Source organism: Lagenorhynchus albirostris, chromosome 2, assembly GCF_949774975.1.
Source record: "Lagenorhynchus albirostris chromosome 2, mLagAlb1.1, whole genome shotgun sequence".
Lineage (NCBI taxonomy): Eukaryota > Metazoa > Chordata > Mammalia > Artiodactyla > Delphinidae > Lagenorhynchus > Lagenorhynchus albirostris.
The window spans coordinates 118,967,230-118,986,913 of NC_083096.1; the positions used below are offsets into that span (position 1 = coordinate 118,967,230).

Genomic DNA, 19,684 nt, shown 5'->3' on the forward strand with positions numbered 1-19,684 from the left:
TGGGTGAGGCAAGAGTCAGGTTGTACAGTTTAGGATTTATCTGAGAAAGGATAGCAAAGCTCTTGTCTTTACCCGAAATCAGCTAAGTTAGCTGTAACACCTGGCACATCCAAGGCACTAAATAATTTTAATACCTACCTAACAGGGTTGAGTGATTAAAAGTGGTAAAGATTAAAAGAGGTAAAGAGCTGGCATAGCATTTGATCTAGTATGTTAGTCCTTCTCCATTTCTCCTAGAATTAGATTTCTCAGTCAATAACATCTTGTCATTCCCATTACTATGGGCTTTATCAATATCTTTCCTGACTGTTTTTTTTTTTTTTTTGCCTCTCACTGTTGTGGCCTCTCCCGTTGCGGAGCACAGGCTCCGGACGCACGGGCTCAGCGGCCATGGCTCACGGGCCCAGCTCCGTGGGATCCTCCCGGACCGGGACACGAACTCGTGTCCCCTGCATCGGCAGGCGGACTCTCAACCACTGCGCCACCAGGGAAGTCCCTTTCCTGACTGTTTTGAGAGGGAGGCTAACTCTTTTCATGGCTGCAAGTCTGGCTCAATCCCTTGTTATTAACTGAGTGGACTCTGTGAGACAGAACCTATTTCAAACCTCAGCACCCTCATTTACTGGCTCTGGCATTTATGGTATGTTCCTGAACATCTCTGAACCTGTTCCTTTCATTAAACTTTAAGGACGATTGTGAGACTTGGATATAAAGTGGATAAAGGTCCTGGAATACTAATAGTACTTACTGAAATGTAGCTATTACGAAGCACAGACACTTTCTACTCAAACTATTTTGGACAGAATTCGTAGCAAATGTATTTCCCAATATCTTTTTAAACCAAGAAAATGGAATTTTTTTTAAACCTTGTAGTGGTTATCGCAGGTTGGTTTATTTAACATTTGTCCTAACACTTTTCCTTTGCTTTCCTCTACATCAGAGGCTGGGAAGATAAATAATTCATTTCCCAGCCTCCCTTGAAGGCAGGGGGAAACCTGTGACCCAGTTCTGACTGATGATGAGACCTAAGTGTGAGTCAATGAGGGAGAGAGAGGGGATTTATGGGAAAGCTCTTGCTTTCTTGGCAAAGGGTAATAGATATGGTTACCCAGCCTTTTGCCCTAACCTCTTTGTCCTATTTGGAATTCTGGATTTGATGACTAGAGCAGCAGCAGCCATTTTGCTACAATGAAGAAACACGTCAAAGAGGGTGGAACAGAAGGATAGAAGGAGCATGGTTCCTTGATGACACCATTAAGTCACTGTACCAGCCTTAGATCAACCATCTCTGTACTTATTTTTACACAAGTCAAATAAACTTGTTTGTTTAAGCCGTAGCTATTCAGCTATTCTGTCACTTGTAATCAAACATATCGTTAACAGGTACAAACCTTATATTTTTGATTATAACTGACTACTGTGCAGTGGTTTAATGGAACTATGTCCTCATATCTGTAAAATGTATAGGGCTCTCTGCCATGAAAATAAATGGTTCCAAATATATCTATAAGTATTTACTAAATTTATTAATTTATTTACTCAATGAGTTATTTTGAAACAACTATTTGTGGAAAAAATAACTGGAAATTCAATGGACTCTGCTGTCTCTTTGCTTGGATTTTCATGTCACTTTACAATGCTTTAGCTAATCACAATGCTTAGTACATTAGTTTTCTTTTCCCATCCTCTTTTCTTTCAACTTTGGCATGAATGCTGTCCAAATAAGAAATCAAAATAATTAAATTGGTAAAATGTATGTTACATCTCATATGCAGGTGATTTATGTGTGCTATTCTTCCTCAAGCACTTTTTTAGTTACTCCCACATTTGCGGTTGGTTCCAGACGGTTGTAGGTTCTGCCCCATGGAGAAGTAAAACCTTGTGGCACCCACAGTCACCATCCCAGCTTAGGTCCTTATCAAATCCCTTCCAGATGTTTTCACCATTCAATGTTTTACACACAGCTACGAGCTTATATTTCCAGTTGTGTCATTCCCTTGCTCAGAGCCTTTAAAGCTCACCCCTGCCCATAGAATAACCCTTCCTCCTTAGCTGAGCACTTCAGGGCCTTCCTCATTTTGATCTCAGCACATCTGTCCCCCCTACCTTTCTAATTCTCACTACTTCATCATATACCCTCCCCACCTTGTGTCTGTTCATGTCTGCTTATAATTTCCTTCCTTTCCATTTCTGGGTTCTCTTCCCCAACCCACAAGTGTCAGGAAAGCCTTTCTTAATCTTTCCAGCAGTAAGTCACTTCCCTGACCCTGACTCTTCCTGGCCTATTACACCTCTGTGTGTGACACTTACCCCTTCCTGTACTATATTCAAGTTATTTATGTTTACGTTATTGCCTGCACACAAACTCCTTGAAGGCAGATCTACCTCCATATCATCTTTCTATTCTCTACAGTGCCTGATGTGGTCCCTTTGTTTGACAGGCGATAGGCCCTCAATAAAACTGTTTGAATAGATGACTATAAAAGGACTGTCATAATGGGGAAGATGAATTATAAAACTCCAAGTAGATAAGGATAGGGTTTTGCCTGAAGCAGAACTGCAGCCATGGTTTTACATTTGATTTGTAGAACTGAGCAAGATCAGAAATGATGGGTAGTGTAGATAAAAAAATATACAAGGCCCGGGCTTCCCTGGTGGCACAGTGGTTGAGAGTCCGCCTGCCAGTGTAGGGGACATGGATTCGTGTCCTGGTCCGGGAAGATCCCACATGCCGCGGAGCGGCTGGGCCCGTGAGCCATGGCCGCTGAGCCTGCGCGTCCGGAGCCTGTGCTCCGCGACGGGAGGGGCCGCAGCAGTGAGAGGCCCGCATACCGCAAAAAAAAAAAAAAAAAAAAAAAATACAAGGCCCAATAACTGGTCATTCCCAGTAAAATTTTCTTCTTGTAATGTGTGCTCAGATTAATCAATTTTATGAATTATCTTAATTATTTTACATCTGTTATCTAGTAAAATTACTTTTTGAAAAACCTCTCAGTGTAATGCACCAACAGAATGAATTTTCTCATTTATTCTTTCTAAAGAAACATAAATGAAGCGATTACAGCCGAATAGAGGTGCTTATCAAATGATAAATGCCTGGAGAAAGCAGTAATGGGCTTTCTCTTCAAGATCCAGAGTGCATAAGTGCCCTGTTTCAATGAAGGGACAACATAGCAATCACAGGTGCTGCCTCTGGGGTCAGCGCTCTGCATCTGGGCCAAGGCTCTACTGCTCTTATGGGATGCTGGGCCAGCTACACTTTGGTGTGCTTCAGCTTTCTCATTTACAAAATGGAGATGATAATAATATCAGACTCATGGAGATCTGGTGAGGATTAAGGGCCTACCACATGTGAAGCATTTTGAATAGTACCAAGCACATATTAAGCACTTATAAATTGTTAGCTGTTGTTTTTTGACACCATCTATTCGTAATATATTCTTGTATTTTCCTCACTGGTAAGTCTTAAATGCCTGTTCTTTTTCTTTTCTTTTGTCTTCATTTTTATTTTTGGTCACTTAATTTAGCTATAGTGTCTCTATTTAAAAATATCGATCAATTCCAATTAGTTTCATCTGAAACAGAAAGAACTTAGTCCAAGAACTTTACAAAAAATATTATTTTCTTACTCATGTTTCTGATAAGTCTCAGTATAAAATATTAAAATAAATTAAGATCTAATTCTGGAAGTGTGGAATGTTCACTGACACTATTTTTTTTTTTAATTTAATCAATCTATTTATTTTTGGCTGTGTTGGGTCTTCATTGCTGTGCACGGGCTTTCTCTAGTTGTAGCGAGCAGGGCCTACTCTTTGTTGCGGTGCGTGGGCTTATTGGGGTGGTCTCTCTCGTTGTGGAGCATGGGCTCTAGGAGCATGGGCTTCAGTAGATGTGGCACGTGGGCTCAGCAGTTGTGGCTCGTGGGCTTAGTTGCTCCACGGCATGTGGGATCTTCCTGGACCAGGGCTCGAACCTGTGTCCCCTGCATTGGCAGGCGGATTCTTAACCACTGAGCCACCAGGGAAGCCTTTGCTGACACTATTATCATAATTATTGTTCTGATCAGAGAGCTTCTCCTGGAGAAGTGACCAGCTGAAAATGTGTATGTGTGTGTGTGTGTGTGTGTGTGTGTGTGTGTGTGTGTGTGTGTGTGTGTACATTTTCCTGTCAGGAACTGAAGAGTTGAAACAAGGGTTTACAAGAAGCTGTTAGTGTGACATGAAATTCAGCTACCAACTATCTACTAATCTGCTTTATTTTACTTAAAAAAAATTATAAACAAAGACAAGCTATTGTAGAAGGCAGGCCTTAAACTAAAGTATTCTTAGATAATTATTTGTCAATAATAGTTCTTGGAATTGGGATTTTCTTAATGTGAATTTTCCACATGTGTTCACTTGAATATTATCTTGATTTTATCCACACTACTTATTTCATGGTTATCATGTAAGGACCCTAGTTTATACTTTAGCTGATTAAAGAGTAGTGCGTAGAGCTTTTTGGACTCCATTTCATGGGTATTTGTAATAATAAAATCAGCAGAAAAATATCTTATATCCTTTTGGGGATGGAACCATGTTCATTCTTTAAGTTCGTCCTCATTTTTCCTGTAAAGATCTGTAGGAAACATCACAATGAGTATATTGCATTTGTTGGTGTGAGAGCTCTTCTCATCAGGCACCGACGATAGGTTCGCCATGTGGTTGGCATTAATTTCCCATTTTGAAAGGAGCTGCATTCTCTGAGCCATTTAGTTTGCTCTCTGACAGTGGAGTATGGATAGGCCTGACACTGAGTGAGCTTTGGGTGTGGAAAAGTTGTGAGTCAGAGTGCTTGCTTGTTACTAAGACAGAACGACAGAATTAGCTGTAAATACAGTATCTGCTTGTTCTCCCTTTTGTTTTGATGCTGTTTAGGAACCAGCATAATTTGCCCCAGAATGTGGATGTTACTTTGCTACAAGTAGGTTGCCACTTTATGAGCAAATAGTGATCTCTCAGTGCTTTTATTTTCCTTTTTATATATAAAAGATCCGAGAATGAAACTGGTATCATAATTGTATTTTCGTTTTTAGAGCCCACAATAATGACAGTTATGAAAGTAATCAGATTCACTTTTCAATTTAGTTCTGGAATTTTAAAGCCAGGATACAAAGGTCTGTGTCACTAGGTAAATTAAATGGGTCCCACTGACTAACCCAGAGATGGTACCCTCCTAAAGTAGGCCATGGTACTTTTTCTAGGGCAGCGCTGTCTTGCCAGCTTTGCACACAGTAGGATTTGATAAATGCCTGTTGCCCAGACAGTGTGATTCCTTATAAGTTGCTCTTAAGTCAAGCCAAAAATGGGTATTTCTCATGTTTCTTTGGGGTGCTTCACACTGAGGCTCTATCAGTATTAGGTTTGATGCCAGAAAGTACTGTCAACTAGATTTAAAATACTTTGAATTTAAAAATTTATTTATTTATTTATTTTTACAGTAGGTCCTTGTTGGTTATCTATTTTATTTTTTTAATATATTTTTTCCTTTGTCTTTTTAAAAATATTTATTTCATTATTTATTTACTTATTTAGGCTGCACCAGGTCTTAGTTGCAGCACGTGGGATCTTCAGTTGTGGCATGCATGTGGAATCTAGTTTCCTGACCAGGGATCGAACCCGGGCCCCCTGCATTGGGAGCGCAGAGTCTTATGCTCTGGACCACCAGGGAAGTTGCATGGTTATCTATTTTAAATATAGCAGTGTGTGCACGTCAATCCCAAACTTTCAATCTATCCCTCCTGCTCACTCCCCCCCCCGTAACCATAAGTTCATTCCCTACATCTGTGAGTCTGTTCTGTTTTGGAAATAATTTCATCTGTATGAAAAAGTACTTTGAATTTAAAACAATTCAGAGGGCCATATATCCGGGTGCATGTATATACCATCATCACCCAAGCAAATATCTTACAGAATACCCCCATAGCCTTTCCTATTTATTAACCTTTGAAAACTTCTCCCTGACTATTTTCTATCTTAGTTACTAAATCCACCAAATAGGAATTAGTGGGGGCTTTTGGTTATGTAACAATGAATGCTTAAACAGCATATAATCAGTGATGTTATATAAAGGAAATATAGCTTCATTATGTTACGTATTACAAATTTATCAACCTCAAGCATTGGGATGCAATAAGAGAATTTTCCTCCTAGTAATTTTAGGAGTATGGGTTTGTCTGAGTAAACTGTTATCGGGTATTTTCATTGCCTTTCTTCTGTTTATGTGGGCTGCTGAATTTACAGAGGGCTTGTGCTGTTTAGATTTCTTTCCTACCACCCCATGCAGTGATGCTAGTGGAGATGGCGATAATTAACCAATGGCTGTGCACTAGGAGTTTAGGAATAAGTGTACTTGTATTTAAAATCTTAGTGTTGATGCCTATGAAAACTGAAGTTAATTAAGAAATAATTATTCAGCAGTTCTGTCTAAATTAACTTTTACTATTTCTGTTTATTTTCTCTCTGGCTAGGAGTGCCTGGTGGGATGGGAATTACATCGTTTCAGTGGTAAATTTGAAATACACCATGGGCGCATTCTCAAATTTGAAGGAAGTCATAGGGGCAGATTAAGCAAATGTCGTGCTAATGGGGTTATCTGGGGGCTCAGGGACAATGCCTTGTGAATCACTAATAGTGTGGTTTTGACAAGGACGTGTTTTCTATGCCAGGGGTTCCCCAGAACTGATGCCAGTTTATGATATGATATTTTGTTATGATAACAAAATGACAAAAATAAGGCAAATGTTGCGAATTTTTCTTATAGTCAAACAGATTTGTTTAGAGACTTTATTTGGAGCTACGTTATTCCTAATTTTTTTGTGCTAAAAATATCCCTTTCAAACAATGGCAATAATAGACCTTTTTTTCCTTTCTAATGCCCTCATTTAGTAAAATTTTTTAAAAAGTCAACTTGGGAAATGCAAATTAAAACAAGATACTACTACAGACCTACTAGGATGGACAAAATCTGGAACACTGACAACACCAAATGTGTTACTGCTGAGAATGCAAAACGGCACAGTCACTTTGGAAGACAGTTCAGCAGTTTCTTTCAAAAGTACACATACTCTTACCAGCAAACATGCTCCTTGGTATTTATTGAAATGAACTGAAAACTTATGTCCGCACAAAAATCTGTACATGGATATTTACAGCAGCTTTATTCATAATTGCAAAAACGTGGAAGCCACCAAGATGCCCTTCAGTAGGTGAATAGATAAACTGTGGTATATCCAGACAATGGAATGTTATTTAGTGCTCCAAAAAAATGAGCTATCAAGCCATTGGAGGAAACTAAAATGAAAGAAGCCAATCTGAAAAGGCTATATAGATTCCAACCATATGACATTTTGGAAAAGGTAAAACTATGAAGACAGTAAAAAGATCAGTGGTTGCCAGGAGCCAGGCTGGGGGATGTGGATGGGTGAGGGATGAACAAGCAGAGCACAGAGATATTTAAGGGCAGTGAAAATACTCTATATGATATTGTAATGATGGGTACATGTCACTGTACATTTGTCCAAAAGCATAGCATGCACCACACCAAGTGTGAACCCTAAGGTAAACTATGAACTTTGAGAGATTATGACGTGTCAATATAGGTCCATTAACTGTAACAAATATAACACTCTGGTGGAGGATGTTGATAATGGGGGAGCCCATGCATGTGTAGGGGCAGGAAGAATACAAGAAATCACTGTATCCTCCTTTCAGTTTTGCTGTGGGCCTAAAACAGCTCTAAAAAAATAAAGTCTTTAAAAAAAAACCAACTTCATCTTAGCCCCATTAAAATTTTTTTCCCGATCTATTAATTACTGAAATTAGGGAATCACTGGCCTATGTGGCCTTGTTATATGCTAAGATGGTTTATAATTAGTCCCTCACCTGCTTCCCTAGGAAAATTGGTGTTGGTGAACAAGAAATAATCCTGTCTTAACATCTTTCACATTTCCTGGCTGAAGAGATCCAGTCAGTTAAGCAGAGTATTAGTTAGTAGGCCTCTTCATACATCCTATGACTCTAGCTTACTTCTCATTTTTAAGTTATGCTTCTCTTGCTTCCTCCTATAAAAAGTCCAGAAGAAAAATGACCATCAGCTTACTTCACAGTCTAAAACTAAATGTGGACCTTCACTGATTGTCATCCACATTAGGTAGCATTTGTTCAATGCACATGAGTGTGCAACCATTTCCCTGATAAGTTGAGTGTTGTTTCAGCTGAGTGGAATATCCAATGGCACATACATTCTGGAAAATAATAACATAAACACTACATCTTACCCTATTATTTTTCAAGCATCTAAAAAGACCCTTTTCTTAAAAATATAAACAAAACAGCATATATTTTTTAAAGAGTTCATCAAGCTTGTAAAGACTTGAACTGTTTCAACTAATAATATTTCTTTTTTTTTTTCTTGGCCATGCTGCACGGCTTGCGGAATTTTAAGTTCCCTGACCAGGGATCGAACAAGGGCCCTCCACAGTGAGAGCACAAGAGTATTAACCACTGGACCACCAGGGAATTCCCACTATTTCTTTAAAAAGTGTTCCACCTTGTGAAGATGACTAAAACAAAAGCTAAATAAAATAAAATAAAGATAAAAAATTATCTCTAAGCAGACACATTATTGGGGTTTTTATACAGTTTCACGAAATCCAAGAGCTCCAAAATGTCATGAGACATAGTTTACTCAGTAAGACCAAATAAGTAGCTTTCCTAGTCCCAGGAATACTAAAACAAACTTCAAAGAAAAACTTCTGATAAACTTTGGGAAGTCACAGCATCCTAATCTTTAATTAGGAGCAAAAAGCTGTAAAAGACATGATGAGAATTCATACTTGCATGGATGACTGTATACAGACAACTATTAGAAAAGAATAAAAGTGAAGCAGTCCATGTGATGGGAACCATGTCAATAAGATACAGTATTCAGGCAACAGCCTGTTTTTCTGGCTATTTTGATTAGGTTTTGTCTTCAAACTGGATTTGTTCTTCAGTCAAATCTGCCAACCGATACAGTTAATGTTGAAGTGAAAAAGAAAAAGGAATGGGCTGACCTCTGTTACAGTTCAGCTACCATATTGACACATACCCATTATATAGCTTGATTACACGGGTGATAAAGAAGTCAAAGAAAACACTGGGACAATTTTCTAACTGATTAACAGACACTTTTAAAGAAAAAAAAGAGAATTTGGGGAAAAGTTTTTAAAATCTAAATTCTTCATTTTGCACTTATCTATGGGAGAAAAGGGAACAGAGTACCCTCCAAGAGCACGGATTTGTTAGTGGTAATTGTAGGTTCCAAAAATGGTCATTAGAGGTGGAAGGAAGAAAAAGGAGGAAATACGAAAATTACAAAATAATTTCAATCACTTATATTTCACTTACAACAGTCCTGGCACCGTTCTAAGCACTTGATATCCACTTACTCCACACAATTACACTGAGGTAGGACCAATAATCATACCCACTGCATGGGTCGGGCATCTGAGTCACAGACAAGATAAGTAACCTTCAGGAGGTCACACGGGTGGTAGGTGATGCAGCAGGAATCTGGACCAGGCAATGTGGCTACATGGTGCATCCGAACCATGACCTCTGTGCTGCCATCGTCTGCCAGGCTACATGCATTGTCTCATTTCACCCATACAACATTATGCGGTCGGTAACATCATCTCCAAGTTATAGATAGAGACTGAGTCCTAGAGCACCATGAATTTATTAAACGGCAGTGGAGCTGAGATTCCAGGTGAAGGGTTTCAGACTCTAAATCCCTAGGGAAGGGGAGCCCCAAGATAATGTTTCTCACCTGGACTGAGAGGTATGTGGTCTCTGTGGTCTTTAAGAACCTCACACCAAAATCAATGATGAATCCTACTCGCGGGCGGAGAGAGTCTGTTCTACTCACTACGGGGCATTCCTGTAGTGCACGACATATGTGTGAGGCCCCCCTGTACATTCTCCTTTACAGCAGTCATCACACTTGATAACTCATTGTTTAATATCTGTTTCCCCATAGACTGCAAGCTCTGTTCATTTACTGGCAACGTACTATGTACCAGAGAGGCACTGTTCTAGGAGTTTGAAGTGTGTCAGGAAATAAAATAAAGATCCTTACCTTTTGTTTATTTAGCATTGCACCCCTAGCACCTAGCAGAGGGTCTGGCACCCACTGGTTCTCAATAAATATTTACTGAATGAATAAATGAATCAATTAGGAGGGGCAGGTAGAAGCAAAAGAAAAAAATTACAGAGAAAAGGAAATATTTGGGTTTAATCTATTAACTCCCAGATTTTTATTAAAATCTTAATATGTTTTTGATTAATCAGGATAACCGTTTTAATAATTTAACGCATCTTTAAAAGCAGAAATGCTACCAAGTATATTTTAATTCCCAGAGCGACCTATGATCCAGGTTCTGAAGGAGGACATGTGCTTCAGGACACTGCACTCACTCTTTTGTCAGACTAAAATTTCCAGTGACATTTCCCAGAGCTTAGCCTGTGTTTGTGTTCGATTTTCAAAAGGTGACTTTTGAAAGTCACCTTTCAAGTCACCTTCTGCAAGTCTTCTCCCAGTAATTAGAGGCATTTATCTTAAAGCTCATCGGGGTTTAGCAGGGAGGTTACAGGCTGTCATCCGCATTGTTATTGACGCCCTCAATTAGAGGCAATGGCATTTCACCTCCATGCAAAATATTAGTAGATTAACAGTCCCCACTCTGCATTCATTTGGGAAATATCTTCTGCTTGTGATGATGAACGTGACAAGCAGGGAGTAATCAGAGACACTCTGGTAATACCTTTAAGCCTTGCAAACATCAGTTAAAACTCTGGCTCTGCAGCTTGCAGTTGGGCTTTTGTCTGTAGGGTAAATTTCTATTTTTATGACACGACACAGAAGTCAGCATTGCTAATTTCCAGGAGAAACAAGCAACAACCCCAACAAAAAAGAGCCAGAGAAACATCCACCCTGATTTTCTTGAATCTTTCATGTCACTCAATGTCTCTTTTAGACCATAAATGGACTCTGGCATTGTGGACAACTTTCATGTCAGATTTATAATTCTCTGACATGACAACTTTGACTCAAAGGGCAAATTCTAATAAATATTTCTTTAGTGATAAAAAGACTGCAAAGAGATTATTATTCAAATGTCATTGACTGTCTCTTTCAATCTAAGGGCACTTTAGGCTAATGAAGAGATTTTTAACACAGTAAATTGTTAGGTCATAGGAGCTCTGTGGATGGGCTTCAGTAGATTTACCTAAAATTTATGGAAAGCATCTTATGTGCATTTTATTGGGATGGGCATGTATCCCTTTCATCAGATTCTGCACAGCTTGTAGCCCCACTAGACAAGAATCTCTGGTCTCGTGAGAAGAGCTAAGGGCTGAAAGGAGGGTTATGCCAAAGTCTGCTACCACCACGGAGCACCCCAAGCTGCTTTGGTTTTAGTGTCTTCTTCTGCAAAATGCCTCAGCTGGCCAACGATCCTCTGTCTCCTCTATTCCATAATTGAATCTCTGATGTGTGGGGACCGTAAATTTAGCTAAGTTTTCACCTTCAGCTTCCTGTATTCTAATAACTGTACTAACCAGTGATTCAGCTTCATCCTTCTTTGGCACATTCAGTATCATTAACCACAAAACAAACAATTTATGAACAAAGTTAATATTTGCATTGTATCGATGGAGCAGAAAGATCGATGCCTTCCATTTTGAGACAATATCACTTCTTTATGACAAGTCAAATGCTTAATAACTTTTTGGGCCATCAAAATCTCATTTTTTTATGTGGTAACCTATGATAAAGTCTAACTTACAATTTAAGTCTAATATAACACTGTATCAATTCTGTTTATAAGCCTATCAATTTTATTAGGTTTTCAAAGACAGAAGAGTTGAGAAACTGGGCCAATATTGCTTAAAATGATCAAAAAATTATTTAAAAATACTTTAAAATTTGTGGGCCACAGAATTCTAGCCAAGGTTAAAATTTATCATTTTTTGTAAAATCAATTAAACTAAAGTGAAAGTGCTTTTACCATCACGGCTTAATAAAGGCAAATCAGGTCAAAATTACCAATTATTTTTCATTGGATCTCCACCCAAGAAAAGTCACTTTTTTAAGGTAAAAGTTATTTCTAAATGAGAAGAACATAGGATAATTAGAAATCTGAAAGATCACTCTTGTACTAGACATGTAAATTATATCTAACTTACTGTCATGATGAGCCCCTTTTCCTGGAAGTATTTAACCAATGGAGCAGCGTTCTGCTTGAAGTTCATTAGTCTCCTTTGGGTAGCTTTCAAATTGTCATCAGGCCGCCCCTGTTGCTCTGCGCGCCTCAGTAATCTTTCTTTGAGCCTCTGATTGGTACAGGCCAGGAACACCACCAAGTCAGGAGTACAGATCTGTGGAGAGCATCAAACAAGTAGACAGGCATTCAACATACCAACCAATGTGAGTGTGGGCAGTGGCATTTCTCTCTTCTGGGTCTGTGGAGACTGCCATATTTTTGACCCTCTATGTTTTTGCCAGCATATTTCCAGGGCTACGGCTCCACACAAGGCCAGGAGGAGCTATTGCTATTACAGTCCATGTAAATGGTATACTTCAACTCACAGAGTCGTGTACAGTGGCCCTCCAAATTTCTGGAAAATACTTTTTGCCTATTCTCAAATAAGTTTTCAAATTTCAAGTTAAGATCAATATAGGCCAAACTCTGCCAAAGGTAGATGTGACCTGTTTAGAGGGGAAATGACTATTGAGCTACAGATATTCTCTACAGTAAACAAGTACTGCTGCTATTATTACTATGTGCTGCCCTTTTAAAAGTATGTACTGTATGCCAGGCCCAGTGCTAAGTTATTTCCTTATGCTGTTGCTAAACTTTACAACAATCTGCAAGGTAAATATTATCTCCATTTTAAAGATGAGCAAACTGAGGCTCTGAGAAATTAAGTACTTGTCTGAGGTCACATGGTCAGTAAGGTCAAAGGTGATACTTGAACCCAGGTCTGTCTGGTCTATGGTCTGTGTTCCCTCCACTATTACAAAGAATCAAATGGCTCAAAGGCCTTCATAAATTTCTGAAAATACCAAGGAATAACATGAAAAGAACCTATGAACTAAACAGTTTTTATTTAACTCAATTAGAACTAGTAATGTATGTAAAAGATAACGTGATCATTTAAAGTGAATGTATTTTCTCGTTGAAAATGGGACAAGAAAAAGAGGCAGTTTTGCATAGCGCTTTAAAGAAATGATCTCCAAAAATTTTTTATTGTATCCTCACATTAGTAAATTATTTGAGCATCTACCTCAATAAATATATACCTATTAAATTATAAATTATGCATGAAGGTATGATAGCCATGTACTACCATACTAATATATTGTATATATTACATACGTACATACATATGTACGTATGTAATATATTGTATAATAGTATGTATGTTGTAAAATACACACAAAAATACAATTTTTAAAGGATGACATATGATAATCGTAATTTTAACATTTTCTTCCCACACTACAGTGGTTTGCCTTGTGCACTCTTGAGACTACTGGTTAGAAAATGGACCCTGGAGTCTGGGAAACATGGATTACTCTTCTTGCCCTAGGATTTATCAGCTGAGCTATGGGCATATGGCTTAACTTTACTAAGCCTCCATATCTTCATCTGTCAAAAGAGATACATGAACCTCCTCCCTGAGTTATTATAAAGATTAAATAAGATCAGCACAAACTTGATCAATGGTAGGTGCTCAACAAATTTTAGCCATGTTTAATATCTCTTGGTTGTCATGATTCTATATTGTCCTGGTTCTCATTTAACTTTTTGTTCTGTATTTTTTTTTCTCTTTGCTCAAATTTTTTTCCTTAAAAATGTAACACAAATAATGATGTTTATGAGCCTTAGATAATGTTTTCTTTTGTTTTTCCCTCTCCAGGTTCTTATTCTCTCAGCTCCCTTCCACTGTTCTGGTTTCAACCACCTATCTTTTGTTGATGGATTCCAAATGTACATTTTCAGCACTGACTTTCAACAGCACTTACATCCTATATGATCAAATGCTTATATGACGGCTCTACCTGAAAGTCTTGTTTTTTTTTAAGTTTTTTTGATGTGGATCATTTTTAAAGTCTTTACTGAATTTTTTACAATATCGCTTCTGTTTTTATGTTTTGGTTTTTTGGCCGTGAGGCATGTGGGATCTTAGCTCCCCAACCAGGGATTGAACCCACACCCCCTGCACTGGAAGGCGAAGCCTTAACCACTGGACTGCCAGGGAAGTCCCTGAAAGTCTTAATATTTATTACGTGTGACTCAGCAAGGCCAAATCAGTTCCAGCACGTTTTTACCTGAATGAAATTCCCATCTTGCTTATATATGTATTTTTTTATTTATTTATTTTTATGGTAGCAACACTACTTTCCTGAATCTCTCAACTAGAAGTCTTTTTTAAAACTTTTTTAATTGAAGATTATTCTTTTTTTTTTTTTTTTTTTTTTTTTTGCGGTACGCGGGCCTCTCACTGCTGTGGCCTCTCCCGCTGCTAAGCACAGGCTCCTGACGCGCAGGCTCAGCGGCCACGGCTCACGGGCCCAGCCGCTCCGCGGCACGCGGGATCCTCCCGGACTGGGGCATGAACCCGCGTCCCCTGCATCGGCAACCGGACTCCCAACCATTGCGCCACCAGGGAAGCCCCAAGATTATTCTTTTAAAAAAATAAATTTATTTATTTATTTTTGGCTGCGTTGGGTCTTTGTTGCTGTGCGCTGGCTTTCTCTAGTTGCGGTGAGTAGGTACGGGAGCTACTCTTCGCTCTGATGCGTAGGCTTCTCATTGCAGTTGTGGAGCACGGGCTCTAGGCACACGGGCTTCAGTAGTTGTGGCTTGTGGGCTCTAGAGAGCAGGCTTAGTATTTGTGGTGCTCAGGCTTAGTTGCTCTGTGGCATGTGGGATCTTCCCGGACCAGGGCTCGAACCTGTGTTCCCTGCATTGGCAGGTGGATTCTTAACCACTATGCCACCAAGGAAGCCCTGAATGAAAGATTCTTTAAATTCTATAGTGTTTTACAATTTTCAAAAGTTTCACAAATGTGATTTCATATAATCCCATAATAACTCCTTTTAAAATTCCCTACTCTTATATTGCCCCTCCCCCCTTCCCCCTGGTAACCACTAGTTTGTTCTCTATATCTGTGAGTCTGCTTCTTTTTTGTTTTATTCCCTAGTTTGTTGTATTTTTAAGATTCCACATATAAGTGATATCATATAGCATTTACCTTTCTCTGTCTGACTTATTTCACTTAGCATAATGCCCTCCAAGTCTATCCATGTTGCTGCAAGTGGCATATACACCACATCTTCATCCATTCATCTGCTGACGGACATTTAGGTTACTTCCCTACCTTGGCAACTATAAATAACGCTGCTATGAACATTGTATCTTTTTGAATTCTCAGCTAGAAATCTTAATATCATTTATAACCCTTATCAAAACTTCACTCTCTCAGAGCTATCACCATGGACTGTGGAGTTTGGTCTTGAAACACTATTCAGATTCCCCTTCCCCCAGTTCCCACTGCCACTGTGTAAGCACAGGCACATACTTGCATAAGTGATTAAGAGCATGAATTTTAGAATCAGATCATCCTGATTTTATATCTAGAATCTGCTATTAGTCATTTGTCCTTGGGCAAAAGGTTCAATATCTCTGAACTTCAGTTTTCTCAACTATTTTTCCCTTCCCATCTCAGTAGTTTAATATGTCCCATAAAACACTTTTAAGTAGCTTTTGAGAACCCTTAACAATTTAAAAATCACTTTGTAATTTTTGTGTGATATATGGTAAAGAGATTATCTGAAGTTAAAACTTTTATACTATCAAATATTATAATGCAAAATTCAAATTAAATAAAATCCTTGGTAATATTCAGTCTTACCCAACATAACAAATGACATCCTTTTAAATTTACTTTGAATAGCATATAAGGGAGAAGACAATTTTTGACAAATAAATTAAAATGACAGGGCTTCCCTGGTGGTGCAGTGGTTAAGAATCTGCCGGCCAATGCAGGAGACACGGGTTTGAGCCCTGGTCTGGGAAGATCCCACATGCCGTGGAGCAACTAAGCCCGTGCGCCACAACTGCTGAGCCCATGCACCACAACTACTGAAGGCCGCGCGCCTAGAGCCCATGCTCCTCAACAAGAGAAGCTACCACAATAGAAGCCCTCGTATCACAAGAAAGAGTAGCCGCTGCTGGCCGCAACTAGAGAAAGCCTGTGCGAAGCAGCAAAGACCCAACACAGCCAAAAATAAATAAATAAAAATAAATTTATTAAAAAAAATTAAAATGACATTATATTGTTCTTGGTTTGGTCATATTGTATATTAAAATATGGAAAAAACTTCAACTACTAGCTCAGTGTTGAATGCAGGCAAAACCTGCATTTAGAAATTCTTGCATTTTGCGTTTAAACAAATTAAATGCTATACTTTAATACATTTTGTGTTTTGTTTCAGACTGCAATGTATGTGCTTCTCCCTACTTAACACAATGAGGTTATGGGGAGACTTAAATATGTAATCATCACTATGTTTTTTCTTTTAGAATTGGCTTTTGAAATTAGCTTGAAATTTATAAAAGACTTTTTTACACTTTGATAAAACTGCATTTTATTTTAATTAATAGACTTTAAAAAAAGCAGTTATAAGTTTATAGGAAACGAGTAGAATATCTAAGGTATTTGTTGTTGCTGTTGTTTCTTTAATTTCTCCCAATACTTTTTATTGCAGAGCTCTGTAGTTTTCTATGTAATGTTCTTGCCCATTTAAAAATTATTCCTACCTATTTGATATTTATTTTTTAACATATTTTTTATATCTAAGATTTTTGATCAATGAATGCAACTTCAGGTCTGATATAGATGACTTTGAAGTGAATCTGCAAAGCTATTTAATTTTATAATTGTAATTAACTTGCTGTCTTTTCTTGGTATAAACTAAACAGCATATAACCAGTGATACAAAAAATTAAAACGTGGAACAGGCGAGACCTCCATGGTAGCTGGGATAACCGGCTGACTGCTCAACAGTGATCTCAGCCACAAGCATGATCACCTGATTCCTAGTCACCCCCGCACATGCCCACTCATTAGGACCCTCGTTCTCCAACAGTGCTCAATTTTAAAAGAAAAATGTAATTGTTTATGGTTTTTTCCCAAAAAATGTAAAATAGAAGTAGTCACCATTCTTTCCCAGAAGATGTGAAGCACCTAGAAAGTTTTCATGAAATTCACTCATGAAACATTGAAAAGTATCACCAAACGAAGTGGATCCTTGGCATACCTTTTCTTAGCCTATGTTCTCAAAATGTATTTGCCGATTGAATGAATGAGTGAGTAAGTAAAAGATGAGAACAAAGACCAAGATACCACTTTTGTCTACATGGAAGTAAACTTCCCAATTGCTGATATTTTTTCTGCCATTGGATCAACTAAATCAATCTTTTTTTCCCTGTCATTATATGCACAAGTCAATCTTCCTCTATCCATTTTCTCAAAGTCCCTTATCTGAATGATTACTCTGTTAATAAGAACCTATGACCATCTTTGATTAGCAAAGATGTATTATTCACAGTATCAGACTACTAAGTGAGCTTATTTTAGTGAGCTCTCTTCTTAACTGTCAGTGCTTTTGACTGCCATATTCTTTATGAAGACATGTTCAAAGGCCTACACTCCATAGTTCAGATCACTGTCAGAAACCAAGAAGCAAAGTATGAAAAAAAAAAAAAAACCCACAAAGAGAGAAGATCACAGTTGGAACAAAAACTGGAATCACAGAAATAAGAGATGAGAAAATCTTGGAGGTTATCTAGCCCAAATTAATGCCAAACCTGTAATCATCTCTACAATCTCTTGACAAGTGATTTTTAAACTTGAACCTTTAAACTTGAATGTTCTTTGTGAGCATTTTTTGTGATGCCTCACTACTTTTGAGGCAGTAGTGGATAACTCTAATAACTTTCATTACTGGATAACTTTCCAGTTTTATTACTGGATAACTTACTGGATACTCTAATAACTGGATAACTCTAATAACTGAGAAGTTCTTTCTAATACTGGGCTAAAATTTTCTTTCTTAATTCTGCCTATAGGGAAAATGTAAAAGAAATCATTTCTTTCACCCATTAAGCATTTATTGAATATACACCATTATTGCAGAGGCTAGACTAGATCAAAAAGGGAAAAAGGATAGATACCTGGACTTCACTATCATTTAACATGGAGATAATTTCCGGGCAAAGCTCTTAATGGACTATGGGGCTGAGGGGACAAAAACTGGAATATGGAGCCTACCATGGAGGAGGAGCTCTAGAAACTACTACTGCTGCTCCCAACTTAGGTTCCTGGTTGGAATCCTAAAGGGCTATACCATCAGAGTTTGTGTGAATCAGCCTTCACAGGACTAAATTCCATTTAGAATCATCCCATATCCTCATTATACTAAATGTGTTAATAGCCAATTAGGCATTGAAAACAGAATTAGTGAACTAAAAGTTCAGGAGAAAATATCCAGACTGAAGCAAGGGGGAAAGAGGGGTAGGAAAAGTACAGAAAAGAGCAACAGAGACATATGAGACAATGCTTAGAAAATTCTAGAAGAAGAAGAGAGAAAATGAAGAAGCAGTGTTTGAAAATGTAATAGCTAAGAATTTTCCAAACTCATAAATAATATCAAGTCCCAGATTCAAGAAGCAATATAAAAACCAAGAAGAAAAAACTCAGATCTAAGCACATCATAGTAAAACTGCTGAAAGCCTAGACAGACACACACAAAAAAATCTTTAAAGCAGCCAGAAAAAAAGAAATGATAGATTACCTTCAGAGGAGCAATAACAAGACAGCTAAATTTGCCAAAGAAACAATGGAAGCCAGAAAACGATGAAATGACATCTTTAAAGTGCCAATAAAAAATAACTGCCCATCTAGGTTTCAATATCCAGTCAAAATATCTTTCAAAAACTAAAAGTAAATACAGATATTTTCAAACAAACACTGAGAGAATTCGCATCAGAAATTCTACTCTAATGGAAATATTAAAGAATATTCTTCTGGTAGAAGAAAAATGATCCAAGATAGAAATCTGGCCCAGAGGAATGAATGAAGAGCAATCAAATGATAACTCTGTGGGTGAACCTAAATGAAGATTGACCATATAAAAAATATTAAAAGTATCTTGTGGTACTTAAAACAGAGATGAGTCATGAGGCAGGTAAATGAAGTTCAACCTTTCTAAGGTCTTGCTTAGGAAGTGGTAAAAGTACTGATTTCTACAAGACATGAATAAGTTAATGATGCATGTCATAATCTGTAGAACAGGAATCAGCGAACTTTTTTTGTGAAGGGTCAGACAGCAAACATTTTAGGTTTTTCAGGCCATGTGGTCTTGTAGCATCAAAGCAGCCATAGGCAGGAAAGCAGGAGTGGGGACTGGGGAGAATGCAGAGGAGGGGTCAAACCAGTGCAAAGGTGCAGTGTTGGGTTAGTCACTGTGATAGAGACTGGGATGCCATGCTGCTGGCTCTTCTAAATGGACATGTGTGAGGAGCCTCTATTTA

At 38.1% G+C, this 19,684-nt stretch overlaps 1 protein-coding gene across 3 annotated transcripts in view; it reads right to left on the minus strand.

Moving 5' to 3' along the window:
* AK5 (adenylate kinase 5) overlaps positions 1-19,684 on the minus strand; it is a 239,594-nt gene that overhangs the window by 177,974 nt on the left and 41,936 nt on the right. For all 3 annotated transcript variants that reach the window (XM_060142523.1, XM_060142522.1, XM_060142521.1), the window contains one exon: positions 12,267-12,458. In XM_060142523.1, the coding sequence (XP_059998506.1) occupies positions 12,267-12,458 (192 nt within the window). The remainder of the gene's footprint in view (positions 1-12,266; positions 12,459-19,684) is intronic.